The sequence below is a fragment of the Perca fluviatilis genome, chromosome 9 (genome assembly GCF_010015445.1).
Source record: "Perca fluviatilis chromosome 9, GENO_Pfluv_1.0, whole genome shotgun sequence".
NCBI classification, from domain to species: Eukaryota; Metazoa; Chordata; class Actinopteri; order Perciformes; family Percidae; genus Perca; species Perca fluviatilis.
The window spans coordinates 22,853,610-22,875,045 of NC_053120.1; the positions used below are offsets into that span (position 1 = coordinate 22,853,610).

At 39.6% G+C, this 21,436-nt stretch overlaps 2 protein-coding genes across 10 annotated transcripts in view; one reads left to right on the forward strand and one right to left on the reverse strand.

The window, feature by feature from the left end:
• Positions 1-21,436, forward strand: part of agbl4 (AGBL carboxypeptidase 4) — a 429,765-nt gene that overhangs the window by 37,059 nt on the left and 371,270 nt on the right. The window lies entirely within an intron of this gene.
• Positions 12,218-21,436, reverse strand: part of elavl4 (ELAV like neuron-specific RNA binding protein 4) — an 83,617-nt gene continuing 74,398 nt past the window's right edge. For 5 of the 7 annotated variants that reach the window (XM_039811723.1, XM_039811722.1, XM_039811727.1 and 2 more), the window contains 2 exons: positions 19,755-19,793; positions 12,218-16,792 (listed from right to left, as the gene is read on the reverse strand). In XM_039811723.1, the coding sequence (XP_039667657.1) occupies positions 16,465-16,792; positions 19,755-19,793 (367 nt within the window). In that variant the 3' untranslated portion in view covers positions 12,218-16,464. The remainder of the gene's footprint in view (positions 16,793-19,754; positions 19,794-21,436) is intronic. The other 2 variants (XM_039811724.1, XM_039811725.1) reach the window with 1 other exon arrangement.

Sequence of the window (21,436 nt, forward strand, 5' to 3'; positions counted from 1 at the left end):
GCCTGCTGCTTCTGCTAGCCAATACTGCTCTCACTGTCACCGCCACCATCATCACAGCCATCAGCGTCATAGCAATAAATAACACCACTGTGCGTGCCATACAAGTGCACTGCACGCTGTTACCATTGCCAAAAATTAAACATCCAGGCAGAGCTGGTGAAACAGTCAGACAACGACAGAGTTACCACAGGCATGTGTATTCATGAGGGACAATGCGTATGTGTTTATAATCTGGAGCCGTGGCATGCACAGAAATTTTGAGGGGCCGTGGCTCAATTATAAACAGAGCAATCCTCGAGATTACGTCAATGCAAATCACAAAGAATCAGTTAAGGCACAGCCATGGTAGTGCCCCAAACCCATGGAGGACATGCTTGACTTAAAAGACTGGACCAAGGAAATGTAATTGCTAACTCAATTATGTTAACTGGCAGTTTTTTATAGTCTAGGAAGTGCTATGCTCTTGTAGTGTTAGGATTCTAAAAGACGTGATTGTTTGATTTCTGAGGTTGAAAGGAGAGGCTGGGGTCGAATTGAAAGTTAAGCAAAAGGTTTAATAAAACTGCATGATGAAAACGACAGTCAAAACACAATCAAACATAAAACATGAAAACACTGCCAGCAGTGGACTGAAATGACATTCCTCCTCTTCAGGAATTACATCAATCAGTCATGCGACATGCCAAAACAATACACTGTAAACAGCGGACTGCAGAACCTTGTTCCCTTGTCGGGTCCCAGGTCCGCAGTCCTGAGATAACCTCTGTTTCTGAATTATATTCCTGTCTCTCAGGTTAAGGACACACCTCTGATGTCAGGTTCACTCCAGGTCACAGACAAAGGTCGTTTATCATGGTAGTGCCAATTCTACAGAGATACACATTTTCTTTGTTCTAATCAGTCTGGCTTAGCAGGGAGTGGCTCCCAAAGTTGTTTAAACAATAAGTCTCTTAGCGTCTACTTTCATGCTAAATAACAGACATAACCTAATTAATTCTTTAGAAACTAGGTTGGAGTGAGGCAGTCAAATGCTGATTAGTGTGGTGTGATGCAATCGGTATTGATTCAGTGTTCATTTAACTAAAAGTATATTTTTATCAGACATCACCAATGGTTTAACTTTTTATAACCTAACCGTAGATACCACATAAAAGTCGTAAAGGACGTGGACAGGGTGATGTCTGCATACAAAACGCAGGAGACAAGGGTTCACGTCCTGCTTCCTGCTAGAAGGTGACACGGGAATCAATTGTCGCTCCCATCCTGATCCCACGAAAATACTCCAGTCACATCCCGATCACTTGACTGCCACCCTCCCTCAAAAAAAAATCCTGTCCTGTGAAATCCCGAGAGACTCCCAAATCCCGTCCCGCTCCCGTTTCGTTCCCTATGTTGTCTAAAGTTATCAGAGTGTGTGTGTGTGTGTGTGTGTGTGTGTGTGTGTGTGTGTGTGTGTGTGTGTGTGTGTGTGTGTGTGTGTGTGTGTGTGTGTGTGTGTGTACACAGCTGCAGCGATGGCCGAGGGCGAGCGACCGCTCGTCGCGCTGATGTAGTTGTGTGAATGCAGCGCTGCAGAGCCGTGTGTCTCTCACTTCTGGGGGTTAGGGTTAGTGACAATTTATCGAGACTCCCGCGGGTCACGGTATTCCCAATCAACAAAGGTATTGGGAGTTGTAAGTGGTTCTCTTTTCTAAAACGAAATGCCTCGCAATCTTTGGGCGCACTCACCGCATTGCAGCGTCATTTCTTAATTAATCTTCGGCTCCGTCCCGCTCCCGTTGATTTCTATGCTTGATCCATCCCGAACACGTTACAGACAGTGGAATTGACTCCCGTACCGCGGGAATCACGTGACCCGCGGCAGTCCCGAAAAATTGTCACCCTCTACTTCCTGCATGTGGTTAGGTCCAGGCCTACAATAGACTACTAAAACATTTTAGTTAAGGCTGGAGAAAGATTGTGGTTTTGGTCCCATGTTGAAAAAGTAAACATGTCTTTAGTTTCAAGTCAGCATTTACAGATATTGTAGGGAAAACAAATAAAATGCATTGTACCAATACAACAGTGTGAAAATACTCTATGACAAGTGAAAGTCCTGCATTTAAAATCTAAGTGCTTATATTATGCTTTTTCCCTTTCCTTCTATATTATATATCTTTTTTTGTGCACGTTATAGGTTTACAAAGTGAAAAAGCCCAAAGTCCACCCCAAAGGGACTTACCATCTCCAACAGAAAACACTGTTCACAAACTGCTCCAAACAGCTCGATTGTAGTCCAGCCTTCACCTGTGTCACAAACGTGCGTCACTTTGTAACACAGGTTATAATGCTCGCCTAGCTGCTAGCGTGGCACAACCTCATACTCTGCTTCTGACTGGCTGGTAGTCCTTACTTAGGTACTGCGCATGTGCGACTCCCAACAAAGATGGAATAGAAGTGCGATACCTATAGCTAAAACAGAGCTCAATACACAGGGTTAAAAGAGGAGCTGCAGTAATGTGCAGTACAACAAAAATGTTTTTTTTTTTTTTTTTAATTAAGCCACATAAATCTATTCTGGTACAACCTCTAAATACAATTATGAACTTGAAAATGAAGATAATGTAAAGTATTATTAGGAAAATATACTTAAACGTATAATATAATTATAATAATATAATTTTCTGCCACTAGGGGTCTCTCAAATAAAACAATGGATTTTAAACACAGAATTTTGATGATTTTGTGAAGTTACGTGGGATTATGGAAGTTGCGTGGGATTATGGGAGTTGTAGTTTTTATTGTTAAACACCATTGCAGTTAACGTATCTGTTCATGGACGAGTTTATCCATTTGAGTTTTATTCACGTTACGTTTAGTACATTTATTCTAATGAAATAGCTGCAGTTTCCCATACATAATTACGTTTTCCTTGATTCGATTTGTATTGGTAGCTGAGTGAGCGAGCAAGGAAGCGAACATTAGCAAGCAGCTAAAAACTACTATCACAATATATTTCACGTCAGTGTCACCTTTTGGATGTTTTCAGCACTGGGTGGAAAGTTTTTTTTTTTTTTTTGTAATGTTACTCAACGATGCTGTAAGACTTACTTCGCGGTGGGGGTGGCTGGTGGAATCTCCAGAGATGGTTATGGGAATGTAAGAGACAACTGATGGCCGGTGTAATGACAAAAATCTCCAAGCTGCCCGGAATTGTCTTCCCCTTCACTTTTTTCTAATCTTGGTCCTTAAACTAAGCTGTTGTCGATGCACGACAGTCACATTTCGTCAGCTAAATTGAACTGTAAAGACAGCTAAACGAATGGGGGGAGAATATCAGCAGAAATTTAATGCAGAAATATTACATATTTACCTTTTTAATAAAAGTACTTTCTGCAGAAGCATTATATATGACATTACCCAGATTGTTAATACATCATGTGTAAGCAGCATTTTACAGTTGTAGCTGGTTAAGGTGGAACGAGTTTTAACTACTTTATTCAATTTATTTCCGGGTTTACCAGACTAGGGGTCAGAACCCTCAAAAAAGTCACAAAATCTGAGAGATTAATAAGAGAGGAAAGAAGAAAACACTGTTAGTGTTTATTTAAACACATTTAAATCAATCCACGAGATAAATTAAGAAGGGAAATGATCTCATAATCATCATTATCTCAACAACTCATAGACATCAGAAAGTTTGGGAAACACTGGGTTTTATGTTAAAAATAAAAATAAAAATCTTACTCTGAAAAGTAACTGCAACTGTCAAATGACTGTAGTGGAGTAAAAAGTACAACATTTAACTGTGAAATGTGGTGGAGTTGAAGTATGAAGGAGCATAGATTTGAAAAACTCGTGTAATATGCAACTACCTTGTAAAAGTACAGTACCAGTGGTTTGTTCATAGAGCTGCTATGCATTTTGGTAGATTAATCCAATATTAGAACTTTGATGAACCATTGTTCATAATAAGACCATGACTCAACTTGGTTATGACTGCAGAGTAAATCACTTGCATAATGATGGAGTTCATCATGTATTGTGCTTATTCAAGGTGTGGAGAGGAAAAGTGCTGAGTTCCACTTCAACTCTGTCTCTGAAAGAATGCAAACTGACAATGAAGACAATTATGTAATTGTGTGTTGAGCGGGAGATTAACAGGTTTTCTTCACCCTTTAAGAACACTTGCAGTTGTGCTCTTCTGTCTGCTTTATATTCAGTATGCCTGCTATCAAGTGTAACTTTAGCATGTTGCCAATCACTGTCTCCGCTGAAGACAATATAGCTCCCCTTGCTGCCTCAGAACGTGGCCAATGTGTCAACATCTAATCTTTGCAGCCACTGCCATCACCACCATTATCACAGCCATCAGCATCACAGAAAAAACAACGCTGCATTTGCCGAAACAACTCCCTACAAACAATTCCTTTGTATTTGCACACTGCCAGCAACTGCTGATCTGGAATCTGTTGTCAACAATCACAGACATCTGGGATCTCATTTATAAACGTGGCGTATGCACATAACGGGGCTGAAAATGTGCGTTCGCCACTTCCCACACAAAGGTTGTGATTTATAAAAAAAGAAAACTGACGGGAGAATGTGCGGTCCTCCGCGAAAACTCTGACCCATGCGTACGCATATTTTGGAGATAAAATAGGAATTGGTGACGCAGATGGTGCGGTGGTGAACTGAAGTCAGACTGCAGAAAGTAAATGGGAATAACGATTACTCGTAATATTTTCAAGTATTGATGCCTCACGCACATTTTTTCACTCCGTATCATCCACATTATCAGCAGTGTTATTTCCGATTGTACTGAGTGATAACTGTTCTTTAAACACAAACTCAAAATAAAAATTTGTTCTTAATATTTAATTGGCGCTGTCTCACTGAGCTCAGGAGGAGATGGCCCAACTGCATGGAATACAGGATAGCATCAAATACACTATTAGATAAATGCAGAACACAGTGTAAATAACTAAATATCTGTCTTTAATACTGCATATATCATCAAATGTCAAAGTTTGAAAATACAGCTGTTAAGCTCTCGCGCAATCGTTACCCTTAATGTCCTCGTTATCAGTCCGAACTTTAATACTGTTTGTGACAAAACCTGCATGAAGAAAAGTGTGTTTGCCTATTACACTTTATTTCGTCTTCAAATTGTATCTCGGGGTGGGGGATACCACTAGTTGATGCTGTGTTGGCAAGGTGTTAACAATCACAAATTGTTGTAAACATATAAATACTGTGGGGACCCCCGTGCGTAATGCTGCATGATGGCACTGCTGGCCCTACAGGAGGACTACGCCAATGGAAGAATCAGGAGAGAAAGAGACTTCAGGGACCATGACGGTGACTGGCTAATATGCTGATTTAGATTCCATAAAGCTGAGCTCTTGGATCTATGTACTGAATTGGGTCCAGTAGAAAAGGCAAAGCGCCGGAACCGTGCCATCCCGGTCCAAATAGGCTACAGGTCCTCTCCACTCTGGGGCAAACCGGCTGTTTCCAGAGGGCAAATGCCAGACAGGTAAGTGTTTTTTTTAAAAAAAAATTTTATAATCTTCAACTTTATCACTAAGGCTTGTTTGGATATAATATATAGTTCTGTTAAATCTTATGATATACGTCTGGTATATCAAAGCTGTCCCTGAGTGGCGTAATGCCGTTTGGCTGTTCTGGACGTATTATTAATATATGTAGTCTATAGATCAGGTTTCCCTACACTGTGCAAGAACAGCCCGAAATTATAATTCAATTTGCAGCAATTCACCAGCGTCTGAGAAGTTTTTTTGCTTTTTCTCCGCCAGTCATCATGATTCGGTGTAACGAAAGAACTGCCAGGGTCATTGACATACTGATCAGCATTCATGAGGTGCTTTGCATTGACTATTTATGGTTAAAAATGGGTGTGTACAGGACGGGATAAGAGGCTGATTTACGTAGGCACACTTGTGGGTAATCTGTGATTTATAAGGGGAACATTGCTTTTTTTGGCGTACGCCATTTTTGGCTTTTGGCCATACGTAAACTTTTAGTAAGGATCCTACGCACAGTTTTATAAATGAGACCCCAGAGCTGTGAAAGCTGCCTGTCATTGCTGAAGCTGCTGAAGGGATGCTGGGAATGCCAACATCGCAGTCTTTACATTCACGGCCAAAACTAGCAGTAAAACATGAGTGCCAATTCACCACTGCAGCTGTGAACTGTAGTGAGCTGGTAGTGTAAAGAGAGAGTGAACATGAGCAGGAAAGAGTTGAGGGTGTCATCACTACTTCCAGTATCTGTCCTGGCAGTTTGCTTTATTAGGAAATCACACTGTGACTGGAGAATGCCCTCATCATGACAAGAATCTACCCCGATGAAGTGCCCTTGAGAAAGACATTTAATCACCCCCAGCTCCAGGCAGAGCTGCTCTGCAACTGTGAGTCTGTTCCTTGACTTCCATTTGCAACAGAGTGAAAAGAGAATTTCTCTACCAGGTGTTATCATGAAAATCAAACAACAAAAACAGTGAAAAAAAGTAAAAACACAGTTTTGGGGGGACTGAAATAAAACCGTTCATGAATCCAAGAGATGTTTGCAGGGTGAAAGATAAAGACTTTTGTGCTATCATATATATATCGGTCATTCCAAACTGTTATACCTCTGTCCTCAGATCAAATGAACACTGAGGTTTTGGCTTTAACATTGCAAGGGTCACTTTGTATGAGAGCGAAGGGTTGGTGCATCAAACCAAACTGAGACAGACTTAGATGTTCCCACGAGACAACATACATTATTTACACACCATCTGCTGGTCCAGTCATCAGTGGATGAAGTGCTGTCCTGTTTGTCTCTGCTGCATAATGTAGAAAACAGCTTAGTTAATTTGACGTTGCTATTTGGCGCATGCAAATGAGGATGGCAAGCAAGGCCAATCTAAAATATTAGAATATTTGTTACATTGGTAATCTGTCAGTTTTTAAATCTTCAATGGGCATACATTTGACAACTTGTCTTTTAAATTATGATTTTAATGCATATTTATAACTTTGTCTTGTTTAATCTGACACACACACACAGCTCATTCTGACTGCAACAATCATTCTGCACACATACTGTAATTTTTCTTAGAACAACATAGTTCAAAAGAGATCACAATACATATTTAAGTTTATATTAGGCTTACGTACAACTTCATGAGAGGATATAGAGACCAAAATACTTATGTGTATGGATATGTATTTCAGACATACAGTAGTGATGCTGCTGTTGATTGGTAACTTGTTTAGAAAGCAGCTCTCATTTTATATAGTGAGTGCACCGTCACTGTACAATGTGAAACAATGTTAAACTCAGTCAACAATGTATTAAGCTATATTTACCTCAGATAACCATAGTCAACAACAGTATTACAGTGCTTCAGAATACAGTATCTTTCATTTAGTGTCATGAAATCGCAAATAAACCTTTTCCATAGTTAAGGCACGGGTACATCTGTAAATTTCTCCAAATGTTAATACATGTTGCAAGAGTTCAATGCTAACGGGTACAACACACTGACCACACACACACACACACACACATATATATATATATATATATATATATATATATATATATATATATTTTAGTAAGTTCTTAACACTTTGGTCAGTCTTAGTTAAGCATCTCAACATGGCATCGCTTTGGTGAGTCGTGCATTGCTGTGATGCTGCGACGTGCATCGCAACATGGCAACAGATTGTGTGTACAAGAAAACACTGCCCCTGAGCAAGAACAGTGTGATCCCATGGTGCTGGAAATATTGCATTGAAATTAAGAGACTTCACAGGGGAGCAGATTGCAAACCGAGCCTTCAGGGACTGAAACTTCCTGAATGGGATCCAGTGCTTTATTAGACCCTTGTGAGTGTCACTTGCTCCCCAAGGAAGTACCAGCATCGACAGTGCCATCACTATTCATAACTCATGTCAAAAAAGCTTGTTAATACAGATAGATACTGGTAGAGATACAAATCTACCAGCGCATGTTTATGCAGGCACACTTCAAATGAACTCGGTAGAAACAACTTAAATTGGTAACCAGTAATTGCTAGTCTGAAGTAGGAAATCCTGTGAATGCTACATGATGTCATTGAAGCTATTATCCACTGTCACAGCAAATAAATAAAAAAAGTGTTGTGACAACCAACAGTTTAAATGTGATGTCATGAAAGAGAATGTGTCAACATCAACAACAATATAAAATGAAAGAGAACCAAGAACAATGAGATGCAAACAGAACCACACCCAATATCATTCAATAACTGAAAAGTCTTGTATTTCTAATTTGGCTGAAGCGAACTACTGTATGCTAAAACACTTTGATTTTCCCCACCTTTTTAGAAAAAGTTGTAATCCAACTACTGCATCAGATTCACCAGGGTTCCTGCATTGTGTTATAGAGGAGGTGGGTCTATCCTAAAATAGACTACCTCCACTAACGTTTTGGAAAAAATACACTTTTAAGATAAAATTCTGGGAGTGGAGGAACAATTTCACACAGCAAATGTTATAGCTAATTTGTTTGGTTATTGTTTAGGCACTCAAACTAGTAATAATACAGAAATTGATCATGAGGCAAGATGCATCAGTATCTGGGTGGCCCATCAAATCTTCTAAACAATGTCCTGAATTCAGTCATTCAGTGCATAGTGAATTTATACAATGCCAAAACGATAGGCTTTATTATGGGCAGCATCACAACACTATCAGTTACTTAAAGGAAGTGGAAAAAAAGCTTTAGAAGAGGACTCTTAGAGTGCAGTAGAAAGATCTAACACAGCACACTTTATTACAACAGAAGTTGGTTTCAAAGATTTACTTGAATAAACGGTGCACATATACACAACAACATAACCCATTAAAACAAACTTGATAATTAAAAAAAATTAAACTTCAACTAATCTATCAGGCTGATCAGTGTGTTAATGTCAAAACAGAAAGTGAAGTGGACTCTGCACTCATCTGAGAGCAGCTCAGTTAATAAATAACATGAAGTGAAGCTGAGAGTCTTTTGATTAGGCAGTGTGAAATCTCTAAAGTGGACAAAGAGTTGAATAGAGGTATCCCATTAATGTCAGAGTGTGTACCAAGGAGAGCTAGAGGGCAACAACAGCTCCCCCACTGCACAGATTTGACTGCAGAAGATTTGTCAAAGACAAGTTGCTCCTTATGAAACAATATGCTTCCGACTGTGCGGCTCATGCTTGTCATTTGGCAGAACTGCCGTCTACATCATAGCACGGCAGGATGCTGACATTCACACCATGGAGCGAGTGTGATCAGCTCTCACCCAGGCAAATGAAAAGTGGTTTATATAGAAACTGAGAGGCAGCATCATATGGTTGCACCTGGTGACAGAATATGGTGAGAACTGAGCCATATTAAATCCAACAACTCTCCGTAACGAGAGCACTTTAACTTCCTTTGGAATTTAAACATCTTGTTTGCATGAGATATTTTTAGTGATTTTTTTTTTTCATGCTACATCTTGGTTTACCCACGTTCTGAGTCACAGTAGTGTAAAACAGACATCTTTTATAACACCACATTAGAGATGAAATCAGCAGTTGTTTATTGAACTATATTGCCTTTAAACCTCCAAGAAGTCAGTTCAAACGAGACTTGAGAGCACACGCTGACTCATGTCCTCCCCATCTGCTTTCTCCTTGATGAGAGAGGAGGATCATTAAGTTGCTAACAACGGGAATGGAAAGACAAGAGTGGCTGAACATATCGCAGCCTAACAACCATCATCCCAACATCCGCTGTAATGCTCTCTGGTGTGATTTGGATTATAAAGGTGTAAGCTTGAGGACCACAATGGAAATAAGTTTGTAACTTTCTTGTGTTATCCTCGACAGTTCTGATAAATGTACAATGTCACTGTGATGGCATCTTGTTATGCATTTATTTCTGTTAGTGTCTAATAAATCAAATCAAATCAAGCTGGGTCATCATAACTCAACATTACTGAGTGCATTGAGAATATTGGGCCTCATTCACCAAGTTTTTCTTAAATTTGTTCTTAAGAAAGTTCCTAAGAAAAGTCTACGTCTGATTTATGACGTGTTCTCAAACAGCAGAATCGTTTTGGTGTGTTCTTTGAATGATGAATCCTAATGTCTTCGTAATTTGAAAGCTCGTGCCCGTTGCTCCTATTTAGCATAGGTAAATGCCCTGTTAATTCCCATAAAGGCATGAGATGGCAGGGCCGTGTGCACACTTAAGGGCCAGACACACTGGCCAGACGGCCAACCCTCGGCAGATAATTCAAAGACAGACCGTCATGGTGGCTTGTTCAGAATACGATCTCATATTGTACTAAAATAGTTCACCGAAACATGTTTCTGAAAACATTTTAAACAAGAAATAGGCCATGCAGTTGCTGAATCGGTCTTCATTTCAGTTCGACAAAGGTCAGTTTAAAAGATTTTCATCAGATTTTGAGAGACTCTAGTCACGCTCATTCCGCTCCCCGTTTCTGGGTTAGCACTCTACCAATCAGATGGGTCATTTGAGTCCGACTGCCGGCAGTGCAATTCAAAGTGCTTTACGAATGAGCAGAAGTGTAAGTGTGTTCATTAAAACAAACAAACCTATAATCATGTGTAAAATAATGAAAATGATTAGTTAAAAAATTATAAAGAAATATTTATATTTTAAATTAGAACGGATGAAAACGGTATAACTACTTATTTTGTGCGTACAATTGTGCGTAAGAGTGCTCTTGAGTGTGCGTAGATTCTGTTCTTACCTAAGAATAAATCCCAAATAAGAAAACATTGGTGAATGCCACAATCTTCATGAAAACTGTGTAAGTGGGGTTTAAGAACGATTGGTGAATGAGGCTCATTGTTGATGAGCAGATGCGGTCTGCAGCAGTGACGAGCTGCTTGCGTTGGTATTTATCTATTCCTCCAAGGCCTTATTCGTAGTCCCTTTGCTTCAGGTGTTTTCTGGCCTGTTTGTAATGTGATGCAGAAAGATCATAAGATAACCACAAATATTCCTGTAGGAGCCACATATTGTATGCTGTTTATGGTCTCATTTATATTGTTTGTTGATTGTTGTGTTGTGCACTTGTATTGTGGTTGGTGGGCGTTTTCATGGTGGTTTGAGCGGAAGTGATGCGCACCTGGTTGTTTTAGGCTTTGACAGAGAGGGCGTGAGCATGGGAGCGAACACTTTCAGTTGACCGCAGCACGCCGCATTAACGCTATTATTTCTGCTCACCAGGTAACAATTACATTTGGTAACTGCAGTGCTAAGTGTATTTTACGTGTGAAAGAAGAAGAATGAAATCATTGCAATACAATCTCTGTGTTAAGTCCCTCGCAACAGCACTTTGTTGGACTGCTTATAGCCGCAATAATTCCTATTCAGCGAGCGGCAGCATTGTGTCACAAAGGTCTCGGATACTCTGGTGAAGATACAGGGGGCAGTGTTATCTCACTGATTCCTCGCTCCTGTCCCATAGCGGCACCTTTTTGAGGGCTGACAGAGATCAGCACTGCGTTTTATGTCTGCAGTGTTACTGCCTCCTATTCGTGACTGTCCCTCAGAAGCTGAAAGGTCACAGCAAACGCAGATTAAATCTGTGATTTACTGTCGCAGTTAATTCTATTATATTGTATTACTAATTTGAAATCTTGCCTCATGTTGAGGGCAGAACAATAAACTACAACTGCTACTATTGTGGATCAAATGAGGATCTTTTTGATTAATCTGTTGATCAATTTTTTGGATTCACTGATTGTTTTACATTATAAAATGTCAGAAAATTATGAAAAACCCAAGAGCCAAAGAAAACCTCTTGAAATTGGTAGGTTTGTCTAAAACTCAATTTTCAATCATAACAAAACTTCAAAAAGTAGCAAATACCTTATCAAATGTTAGATGGAAAATTCATTTATCAGGGGAAAATTGCTAATTAGTTGACTAATCCCTTAAAATCTACAATTTAGCCTACACTGAATATCCGAGATATCAGGTGCACTCTTCATTTAGTATATTAATGAGATGAATTGTTCATAATAACTTATTGATCTCCCTGATTAAACCTAACCATCAACAAAAGAGAGGTAGATAAAGAGGTGCAAACAATTAAGAGAATGTTTTTTAAACCTATGGGGAAGATGTCCCCTTATAGCGTGCAGTGTGAAATATGTATATGCTTCATTCATCACGACAAGAAACACCCAAGCTCTTAACACCTCATTTTATTGTCCCAACATTCAAAAGTACAAATAATTCAAACACAACAGTTTTATGAAAAAGAAAAAACAAACATTTACAGCAAGATTTTTATTTTGTTTCCAGTTTCAGAAATGACCTAAACTAGCAAGGATAACATGAAGTCATTCATCGCAGTAATTGGATTAATAATAAGAATAAGAATACTAAGAATAATAGCAATAATAATCATAATAATCATCATTGATAATTGTTAAGTAATAACATAAGCAGGAGAGAGTAGAGAGAGCCGCGGTCGTGGGGCCCTGTGAACATTTTTTCGTCTTTTTTGTCTTTAAAGATTTCGTTTATAGATTTTTCAGATAGTAAACAAACACGTCTCAGGAGGAAAATGAAAACTGACAAGAAGAGCCGAGTTCCTCTGTTCACCTTCCCTCCTCCACTACTGGCTGCGTTGTTCCTACTGGCAGGCTGCCACTATAAGGCGCTACAGGGGATGGTGTGAGCCATAGGGGTTGGGCATAGAGCGAGGTGACGCAGCCCCATGTTACAAACACCCTGACATGCACACACTTTCACACACACAACCACACTTGCCATCTCTGTCACACATGCACTCAGGGAGACAAACTTTTGTATACATGTGCACTAAACAGAACCAAATACACACACTCACTCACTCACTCACACACACACCATATGTATATACTGTATATACGCACATTTGGATGTACTCCACGCTTACAAACATGGACAAACGCACAAAATGCACACACAATTACATAAAAGGAACACACACACCACACACACACATGTGCACACAGGGTCTAGGCGGAACACAGGCACGCATCGTAAGAGTTCAAAAGTCGTACAGTGTAGGAAATTAGTTCACACATCAGAACAACATTCTACTGGGGTCGTTGCATAATTCAAGCTCCCGACGGCAGCGGGGAGCATGAAGGGGTCTGGTTGGTGGGTGGGTGGGTTGGTTTGTTTGTCTGTTGCCGTTTATGACGTTAGAAAACTATGTGATTGGATGGCGCAGATGATGACTGGATAATAATGACGATATAAGATGACCCGGCCTGTCAGATGACTGAGGTGTGAGAGAGAAGGATGTACTTATGTGAGCATGCGTCTGAGTGTTTGAAATGCTCTCCACACACCTCCTTCATGTTTTCAAGTCTTAACAACAAACAGAAAAATCCAATTCCGTATATTTATACTTCTGGAACCATTCCCTTACCTTTCACCTTTCAAAATATATAATATATATCATATTAGAGTATATAAAATATAGAATCGGTACAATCCCTTTTCATACCTCCAGAGTACTTCTTAAGTATAGCAACAACTGCTTTAAATAACAGTTGGTGTGCAATGGTAACAATTTCTCATTTTTAAAGATTTGTTGGTATGTCATTTGAAAACATGATGAATATTTTTAAAAATAAGTTTGACTCTTCAGTGATTTTGACCGATTTAGTCCAGTGCAATGAATGACCCTCAAACAACAATGGGCATTTGCTCCTTTTAAAATGTATCTGCCCAAGCCTCCAAGAGCTGAATGTTATATAAAATGTTTTACTGAAAACTGAAAACTATGCTTTCAGACCCACATTTTTGCATAAGGTTTCATCACAAAGCGGTAGTAAGTGGAGGGAGGGTGTGGACGGAGTGGCTTTTTATAACTACACAAACTTATCACAGGTTATATTGAACCAGAACGACTTATAACATTCTATTAAGACTAAACTTTATTGAAAAAGATCTAAAGATTTCATTTTAACAAGACAAGAAAAAAGCAATAGCAAATTTAACTATTAACTAGGTTATGCATAGCGAGTAACTGTTTCTAGTAATAAGGGAAGAGCGTCCCCCAACCCTCCAGACATTTTTTTCAGTTTTCTTGACTTTTAGATTTTTTTATATTGTCATTTTGATATATTGGTACAAAGCACAAACGTACTAAAAGTTCTCTCAGTGCAGTGGACTACTGGAAGAGCCTCTCCACTAGTCGCTTTGTTCCCTTTTGCTCAGAAACGCCCCCTCCCTGTACCAGAATCACGCAAATACACAGACAATGAAACAAATAAATACATAAATACACAGATAAATTAATTAATAAATATATAATAAATACAAATAAATAGAAAAATAAATAGTTTAAAAAATAGAGAAGTGAATAAACTGGTAAACAAATACAGTTATAGTCTAAGCTTTTGTTCGGTTTCTTTTGCCGCGGTAGCAAACTGAAAGTTAATCCAAATCTTTTTTTTTTTCTCCACAAGCAACATGACAACAATTGAACAGTTTCCTCACAAGTTTTTCTAAATAACTGAACCACCACTTCATAATAAGTTGTCATATGAAAAAGACAAGCTCAAACAAAAGAACAGTGACAACTCATATAGTACAGTAGATATTGTAAAACAAATGTAGACTATATATGTATATATATATCATCTATTTGTACACAGCAAATAAAGACACAGTTGTCATAGATCCTTTTTAAGGAAACAAATATCTAGACTAACGGAACTAGCTAATCATCATTTAGTTTTGACAAACGTTTCACGCTCAGCAAGTAACCTAAAAGTCAGCAAGCCAAACAAAAAAATACAAAATAAAAATTTGTTCAGTGATTCTTACAAGGCCCAACTTCATGTATCTGGTTATTCAGCAAAGAAAGTCTCACCAGATTTTTGGGCCAACAATAAACAAATATTAAACAAAGAACAGCAGCTCAATTCAATGCCAACATCGAAGTTTTTTTTCTTTTCTTTAAACAACACATAGAACAACAAACTTGGATATTTAAGATATGTGAATAATGTAGTATAGCACCTACTGTTGATCGCTAAAAGGAAGTTCTTTTCAAATGTAAATTCACAAACGCAGACCGAAGAAAATGATATAGATAATGTATAGTATGCTGTCTAAATGGATAGATGTATATATATCTATTTACTGATATCCCATATTGACTGATGACAAAAACAGGAAAACAAGTGGACAAAGGGTCTTCTTGCTTTGGGCTCTGGACTATAAGGATGGTTAGGCCTTGGAAAGACCCCTCTCCCTTCCCTTTTGGGTATCGCTGTTGAATAATTACGCACTAGTACATATGTGAAAAATTACCAAAATCACCTGCCTCGGTTTGCATCCCTTCCATCTACAAAATCACTGCCAACTTGGATTCCCCAAAAAACAAACAACCTTTGATCCTATAAAGTACCACGGCAGAACGACAAGACAAGGTGGTGCCCCCTCCCTCCCGCCCCGGCCCCCCCTAGTTAGCCAGTCAAAATATTTTTCTCTTTTTTCAAATCCAGATTCTTGTAAAAATTCTTCAATAATTATTATTTTAATTATCATTTATAAAAATAGATCTTCTTTCTCTTTATTTTTTATCTTTTTCTAAACGCATTTTTTTTCAAGCAAAGAGATCTTCTCTTTGGCAACAGTGTTATTTTTTTTTTTTCTTAAATTACTGAACGTGTCATCAGGAAAGCTAACCCATCCCCTCCCTCGCCCCATCACCCTAAACCCCTGTGAGGAAAGACATTATGTTTTGTTTGCGATACAAAACAAAAACAATGTTAGAAATTCTTTTCTTTTCTACATTAGAGTTACTGAGATTGTGGAATCCCATCTATAATCGATAAGGGGAGGTTTTTGATACACACTTAAAAATGAATGAATGGTTCACCAATTTAAAAAAGAGCCCCCTCCCTTTCACCAACAGGGAGGTATATAATACTAACGACAGTGGATCCGGATTTACAAAAGAAAAACAAATCCTGAATCAAGACAGAGAAAAGGTTTCAATTTAAAAAGGACGTTCTCTTCTCTGAAATAAGGGGATACAGGGATTTGCTACTGTTTACACAGAAGAGAAAAATAATTTTAACAACCACAACAAACAGAAAGAATATACAATAAAGAGAAGCCTGCATTATCACAGGAGCTTCCAAAAACTCATGAACATTTTCATCATTTCATTTTTGTAATACTTAGGCAACATTGGCTTATAGGTCCAAAGTTATAATATAAGCCATTTCTAGTTCAATTTGTTTGATGGTTTGTCGGTTGCTTTGTGTTCCGGTTGGAGTTTGAGTTTGCTGTGTTGGATGGCTGTAGTAGGGTGGTAGTGACTGAAGGGGCTAAGGGACGGGTGGAGGTGGGGGGGAAAGGTTGGGGGCAATTTGGGAGCAGACAAAGTCGCGGGGCAACTGCTTCTACTTGTCAAAGTTCAGGACTTGTGTGTCTTGTTAGTCTTGAAGGAGACTTGCAAGACACGGTCGCCCAACCTGTAGCCGTTGAGACTGGCGATGGCCATGGCCGCCTCGTCGTAATTCGTCATGGTGACGAAGCCGAAGCCTTTGCACTTGTTGGTGTTGAAGTCACGGATCACCTTGACATTGTTGACTGCACCGAAGGGCCCAAACAGCTGCCACAGCACACTCTCATCTGAATCTGGGGACAGGTTGTACACGAAGATGCACCAACCAGTGCCCGTGTGCCCGGGGATGTTCATGCCAACCAGGCTGGTCATGCTGTCAATGGTGATGGGGGAGAACCTGGGAGGCAAGGGAGAGCAGAAAGAGGGGGAGAGAGAAAAGAGCAAGTTTTAATTGAAAGGGTGAAGGCATACAGTTGAACCCATCTAATGTAAATGAAATGGCCATAAACCGGTGAAAAACCTATCTCCATCTGGTCTTTTAGAGCCACATTTTTAAACATAATCCTTCCAAAACTAAAAGCTTGCCAATGCTGACCTGCATGATACGCTACTGTCTATAGCCATACAAAATCAAGCTTTAAAACTTAATCTGTGAAATGTGTATGGTTTACTAATCACACTACAAAAACTGATCTCCGAACCAAAAACACAACGTCCGATAAATATGGATGTATATGCATGGATCTATGTGTATGTATGTATGTTTAAGTCTAAATGCACAAGTTTGTGTGTGTGTGTGTGTCTGCATAGCCACTACTAAATGAGCTCAATTCTGAGAGGCCTCCTGTCAGGAATGACGACAGTGCTGCGTGATGTATCTCTGCTGAAGGAGATGCAGACGAAGGTTCTCTCTTTGTGTCCTTGAGTGGCTCCTTTAGGAGCTAAATTGCAGGAAGTTGTTGAATTAAACCGTTGCTAGAAATCCATCAAAGATCACGCACCAGTCTGCTAAATCTGTTCTCATTCGCCTCATAATCTTTTCCTTTTTCTTGTGATGCAAGAGATTTGAATTCTCAGTTGACTTCACTTAATTGCCTTTCCGCTCAAAGGAAAAGGGAAAGGAGGGAAAAAATCCCCCATTTTTAAATAAAAGGTAAATGAGATAAAAAGGTTCATTTCTTATGCCACCTCTCTCCAAAAACGACTATAGGCATTATTGGGTGTGCTTTAATTGAGATTTCCGCTTTGCTGCAGCTGTCTCAAAGAAGGCTGCTTTCTTAAGGAAAGGGAGGGAGGGAAGAGGGAGCAAACTAAATGGAAAATGGAAGCACTTTACAGCCCAGTGGCATTAAGGGACAAAGTGTATTCCTCCCACTCTTCAGTCTGCAGGGTGTTCTGTTCTATTCCAGAGCTTGTGGCACTGATCGATAGTGCTGCTTGCTGCTCAGGGGCCCCCACCCCTCTCTCTCTTCAGCGACTATATATGGCCGGCAACCACTACGACCTTCCTGCATGACTTTGGTCATGCGAAGTTTGCTTCTGGCCATTGTGGTTGCCGTTGACGCTAATTCAATTTTTTTTTTTTTATATACGGATTATATAAGTATATATCTTTCTTAAAACCAGGTTACAGTAAACAGATTATAGTATCACAAATCTATATGACTGAGATACAAGGGAACTTTCATAGTCACCATAGGGTTGGTGCAGCAGCAAACTATATTATAAAAGGTACCAAATCCTTTGTCTCACATATCACTACATGGCCTCAATGTCGAGGTAACATTTTCTCCAGTATTTAGCAGGTGGAATCTTAACCGGCTTCATCACGTCGAGGACTTGTCTGACATGCTCGGCTGCGTTCAGGCCTCTCCTGCTTGGCTCCAAAAAAAAACAACTTGGTGGTGATTTATATGCAAAAGCTGGAGGTTGTGACCAAGTTTTGTGAGAGTGTGACAGGTTGGAGGCTAGCAAACACTGCCACTGCGAGGATGTGGAGATGAGTGTGCCTGTATGTACAAGTGTGTGTATATGTGTGTGTGCATGTGTGTAAACGCGCATGCAGGCATACCCATCAGAGCGGGACCAAACACTAACCAATGTTACAGACGAGACCAGGGGTTGCATAGCAACAGTGTAGCTGACCAGATATCTATTCTGTCCTTATTGAAGCCAACCATCTCCCGCTCTTAAGACATTTCTTCTCTTTTCTTTCAAATAACCTCAGATCACTGAGAAGCACTTCTAACTTGATGGCATGCTTTGCAATCAGGACGGCTGAATCAGACACTGTTTTCATCTTTAGAAGATTATGTCAAGACTCATAGTGAAGCCACAGTGCTTATTGGGTATGGGAGGCACTAAGGGTTAAACAAAATCACAGCTTTCCAGGGGAACTTGCTAAGAGAACATTTCTCTAGAAGCTAAGCATCATGTCTGTTTGAGTTGCTAAGCTGACTTCAGATGATGTCCCTGTGCTTGCAACATGCAAGATGCCACCGTCAGCACATGAAACATCTATCACCACAGTGGCTGCTGCTCTGGGTTATGTAAGGCCTATGGTAGCAAGAAAGCAAAATGAAACATGGAGGCGGAAGGAAGGAATTCGAGCAGAGCAGTGCCGAGCAAAGCTGGAGCTGTCTGCAGTGAAACAGCATTTCCTGTTTCCAGCAGAGATCCAGGTTCATCCAGCCTTATCCTGTGTCCTTGCTGAACACTAACCTCATCTCAGCTAGTACTGCCAAGAAATTAAGGCAATATATAATTTTGTCATTTGCCACTGCACATTTATTATATAAAGGATTGTGTACATAGTTGGTAGTGGATGTGCAAAGGTTTTGTTGTTGTTTGGTTTTGTTCTAATTCTGTAGTGAGTTAATACCCATATAATCAAAGTGAGAAATTCTACATTTGCTCCACAGAGAGACTGTTCCCAAGCTATAGCTGTAGAGTGACAAGGCAGGAGAACCTGAATCCGGTAGAAAAAACACACACCTAGAAATTAGGAGTTTTACACCAGAGAACAAAATCCATTCAGTACACAGAAACAATCCAAACAACACCAGCACTTGTCATAATCAAAACAAAGCAAATTCATCACCACTGAAAACAAAGACTGATTTTTTCTTTTTTACACCTTAAATGGTTGGTAGGGTTTTAAAACCAACTCAAGCTTACGAGGAAAAAAACCAAACAAATCAAAGAACCAAAAATGCAGTTGACCTTGAACGAATTGTCAAACGCAAAGTGACGGCAAAAAATACAAGGAAACATAAACTAAAAAAAGAACAGAAAAAAAGGAAATTGATAAATCATTGAGTCAACATGGACATCTGGCATTGGGTGAAGTTTTTAATTACCTCTTTACGCCATAGGCCATATTAAGCAAATTGTCCAGCCTGTAAAGAGAAGGAGGGTTCTGGGGTTAATGGTGGGCAGATGGTCGACTCACTCAATGGAACTAATGTTAAGTCCCTGTAGGAACTGCATGGTCCTCCTCACTCAAGAACAAACAAACCCATCTATAGTTGGCCCATTACACTGAGGAGCCCCACCAGAAAATGCTATCATTGGTTAATGAATCCACAGTACCATCAGTATGGTCGGCACTTGCTCGGTTGGCCACTGCGCTGCTTCATGGACTTCAGTATAGCCCTGCACTAGCTAATGCCAGAGCAGAGTGTTACAGGCACATCGACATTACTGTCGGTGCAACTGTTTAATTGTTATACAAGACTACAGCAGTGGACTGGTCACAGTTCAGTCTTACAGTCACATACAGAGCACTAATGGCAGCAGCGCATGAGCAAAGCATGGCACACGCTATATTAGAATGCTAGGCTAGCCATAGTGATACGCAATGGCAAATCATTGGCTTATTTTATATGCAGGAAATTGCGTGTTCCATGCAATTTATGCCGCCACATTGATGGTTTATTAGAAAATGGAGGTTAATAAAAAAGATTTTCATAAACTATGGTCTTCGATTTGTGTTAACTCAATTGAGAGAACAACTGAGATGACAGGAAATGATCCAGAGTTCTGTCAGTGTAATGGTTTGGCATTTGAATGATGGTGAGCAGAAGCAGTGGTGAAGATTAGTATGTTTTCTATGAGGTGGACCAACAAGAACACAACTGAACATTAAACTAGCCATGGAATTGTGAATGTCTGTCTTTGTGGTCGGGGTCGACCTGTTAAGTGCTGACAGGTAAGGTGGAATGGCTGAGTGTTAGTCAGAGGGTGTCCTCTGTCTGAAAGGCTTACATTTTTGAAACAAATGTTTTGGTTTCATAATAATTTCAGCCCCGTGAGTGAGCAGCCATTGCAGTCAGCCAGGGTACAGTTTATGTGTCTGTCTGTGAGCGGGAGTTCAGAAACCTGTGGGCTGTATGAAATGTTGGCTGGATGCAGTCTGCTTGGTGACTCAATGACCTTCATTCCTCACTTGGGTCTGGCCTGTCTCATGTCTTATTAACTCCTCTGGCCTAATGGACAAGGGCCACGGCTTATTGAGCAACAGCTGGCCAGTGACGCCTCGTTCCTCTTAAACACACTACAAACTCTCTGACTTTGACTCAACTAGCAGGGTTGTTTCTCCTCGTCTCTTTCAGTCAACAAGCATTTGCTTTCTTACAACACACCTGCTACACGGCATAAAAATCTTAATTGAAAATGTCGTTTTTACCAAAATATAATCCAGGTAACTATTTTAACAGCTACATTATTTTGTCACATGATGTATACACAACTTCATTATTATTTGATTGCAATTAAGAAAGCGATTACGCTTTAAAGGCTTTTAATAAATAACTTAAATAATAATAATCACAATACAATTTACATTGAACATTTTAAATTATATTTATATTGCATGTTAGAGATAACAGATCAGTAGCCTTCTCATCAGGGATCAATTAAACAATGGGATGCCAGGTAATTACCTTATAAATTAGAAATCCGGCAGAACTCTGAATACTAAAGATCAAGACTGAAGAGCAGTGTGATAACCTGTGTTTTAAAATATTATTTTATACTGGCT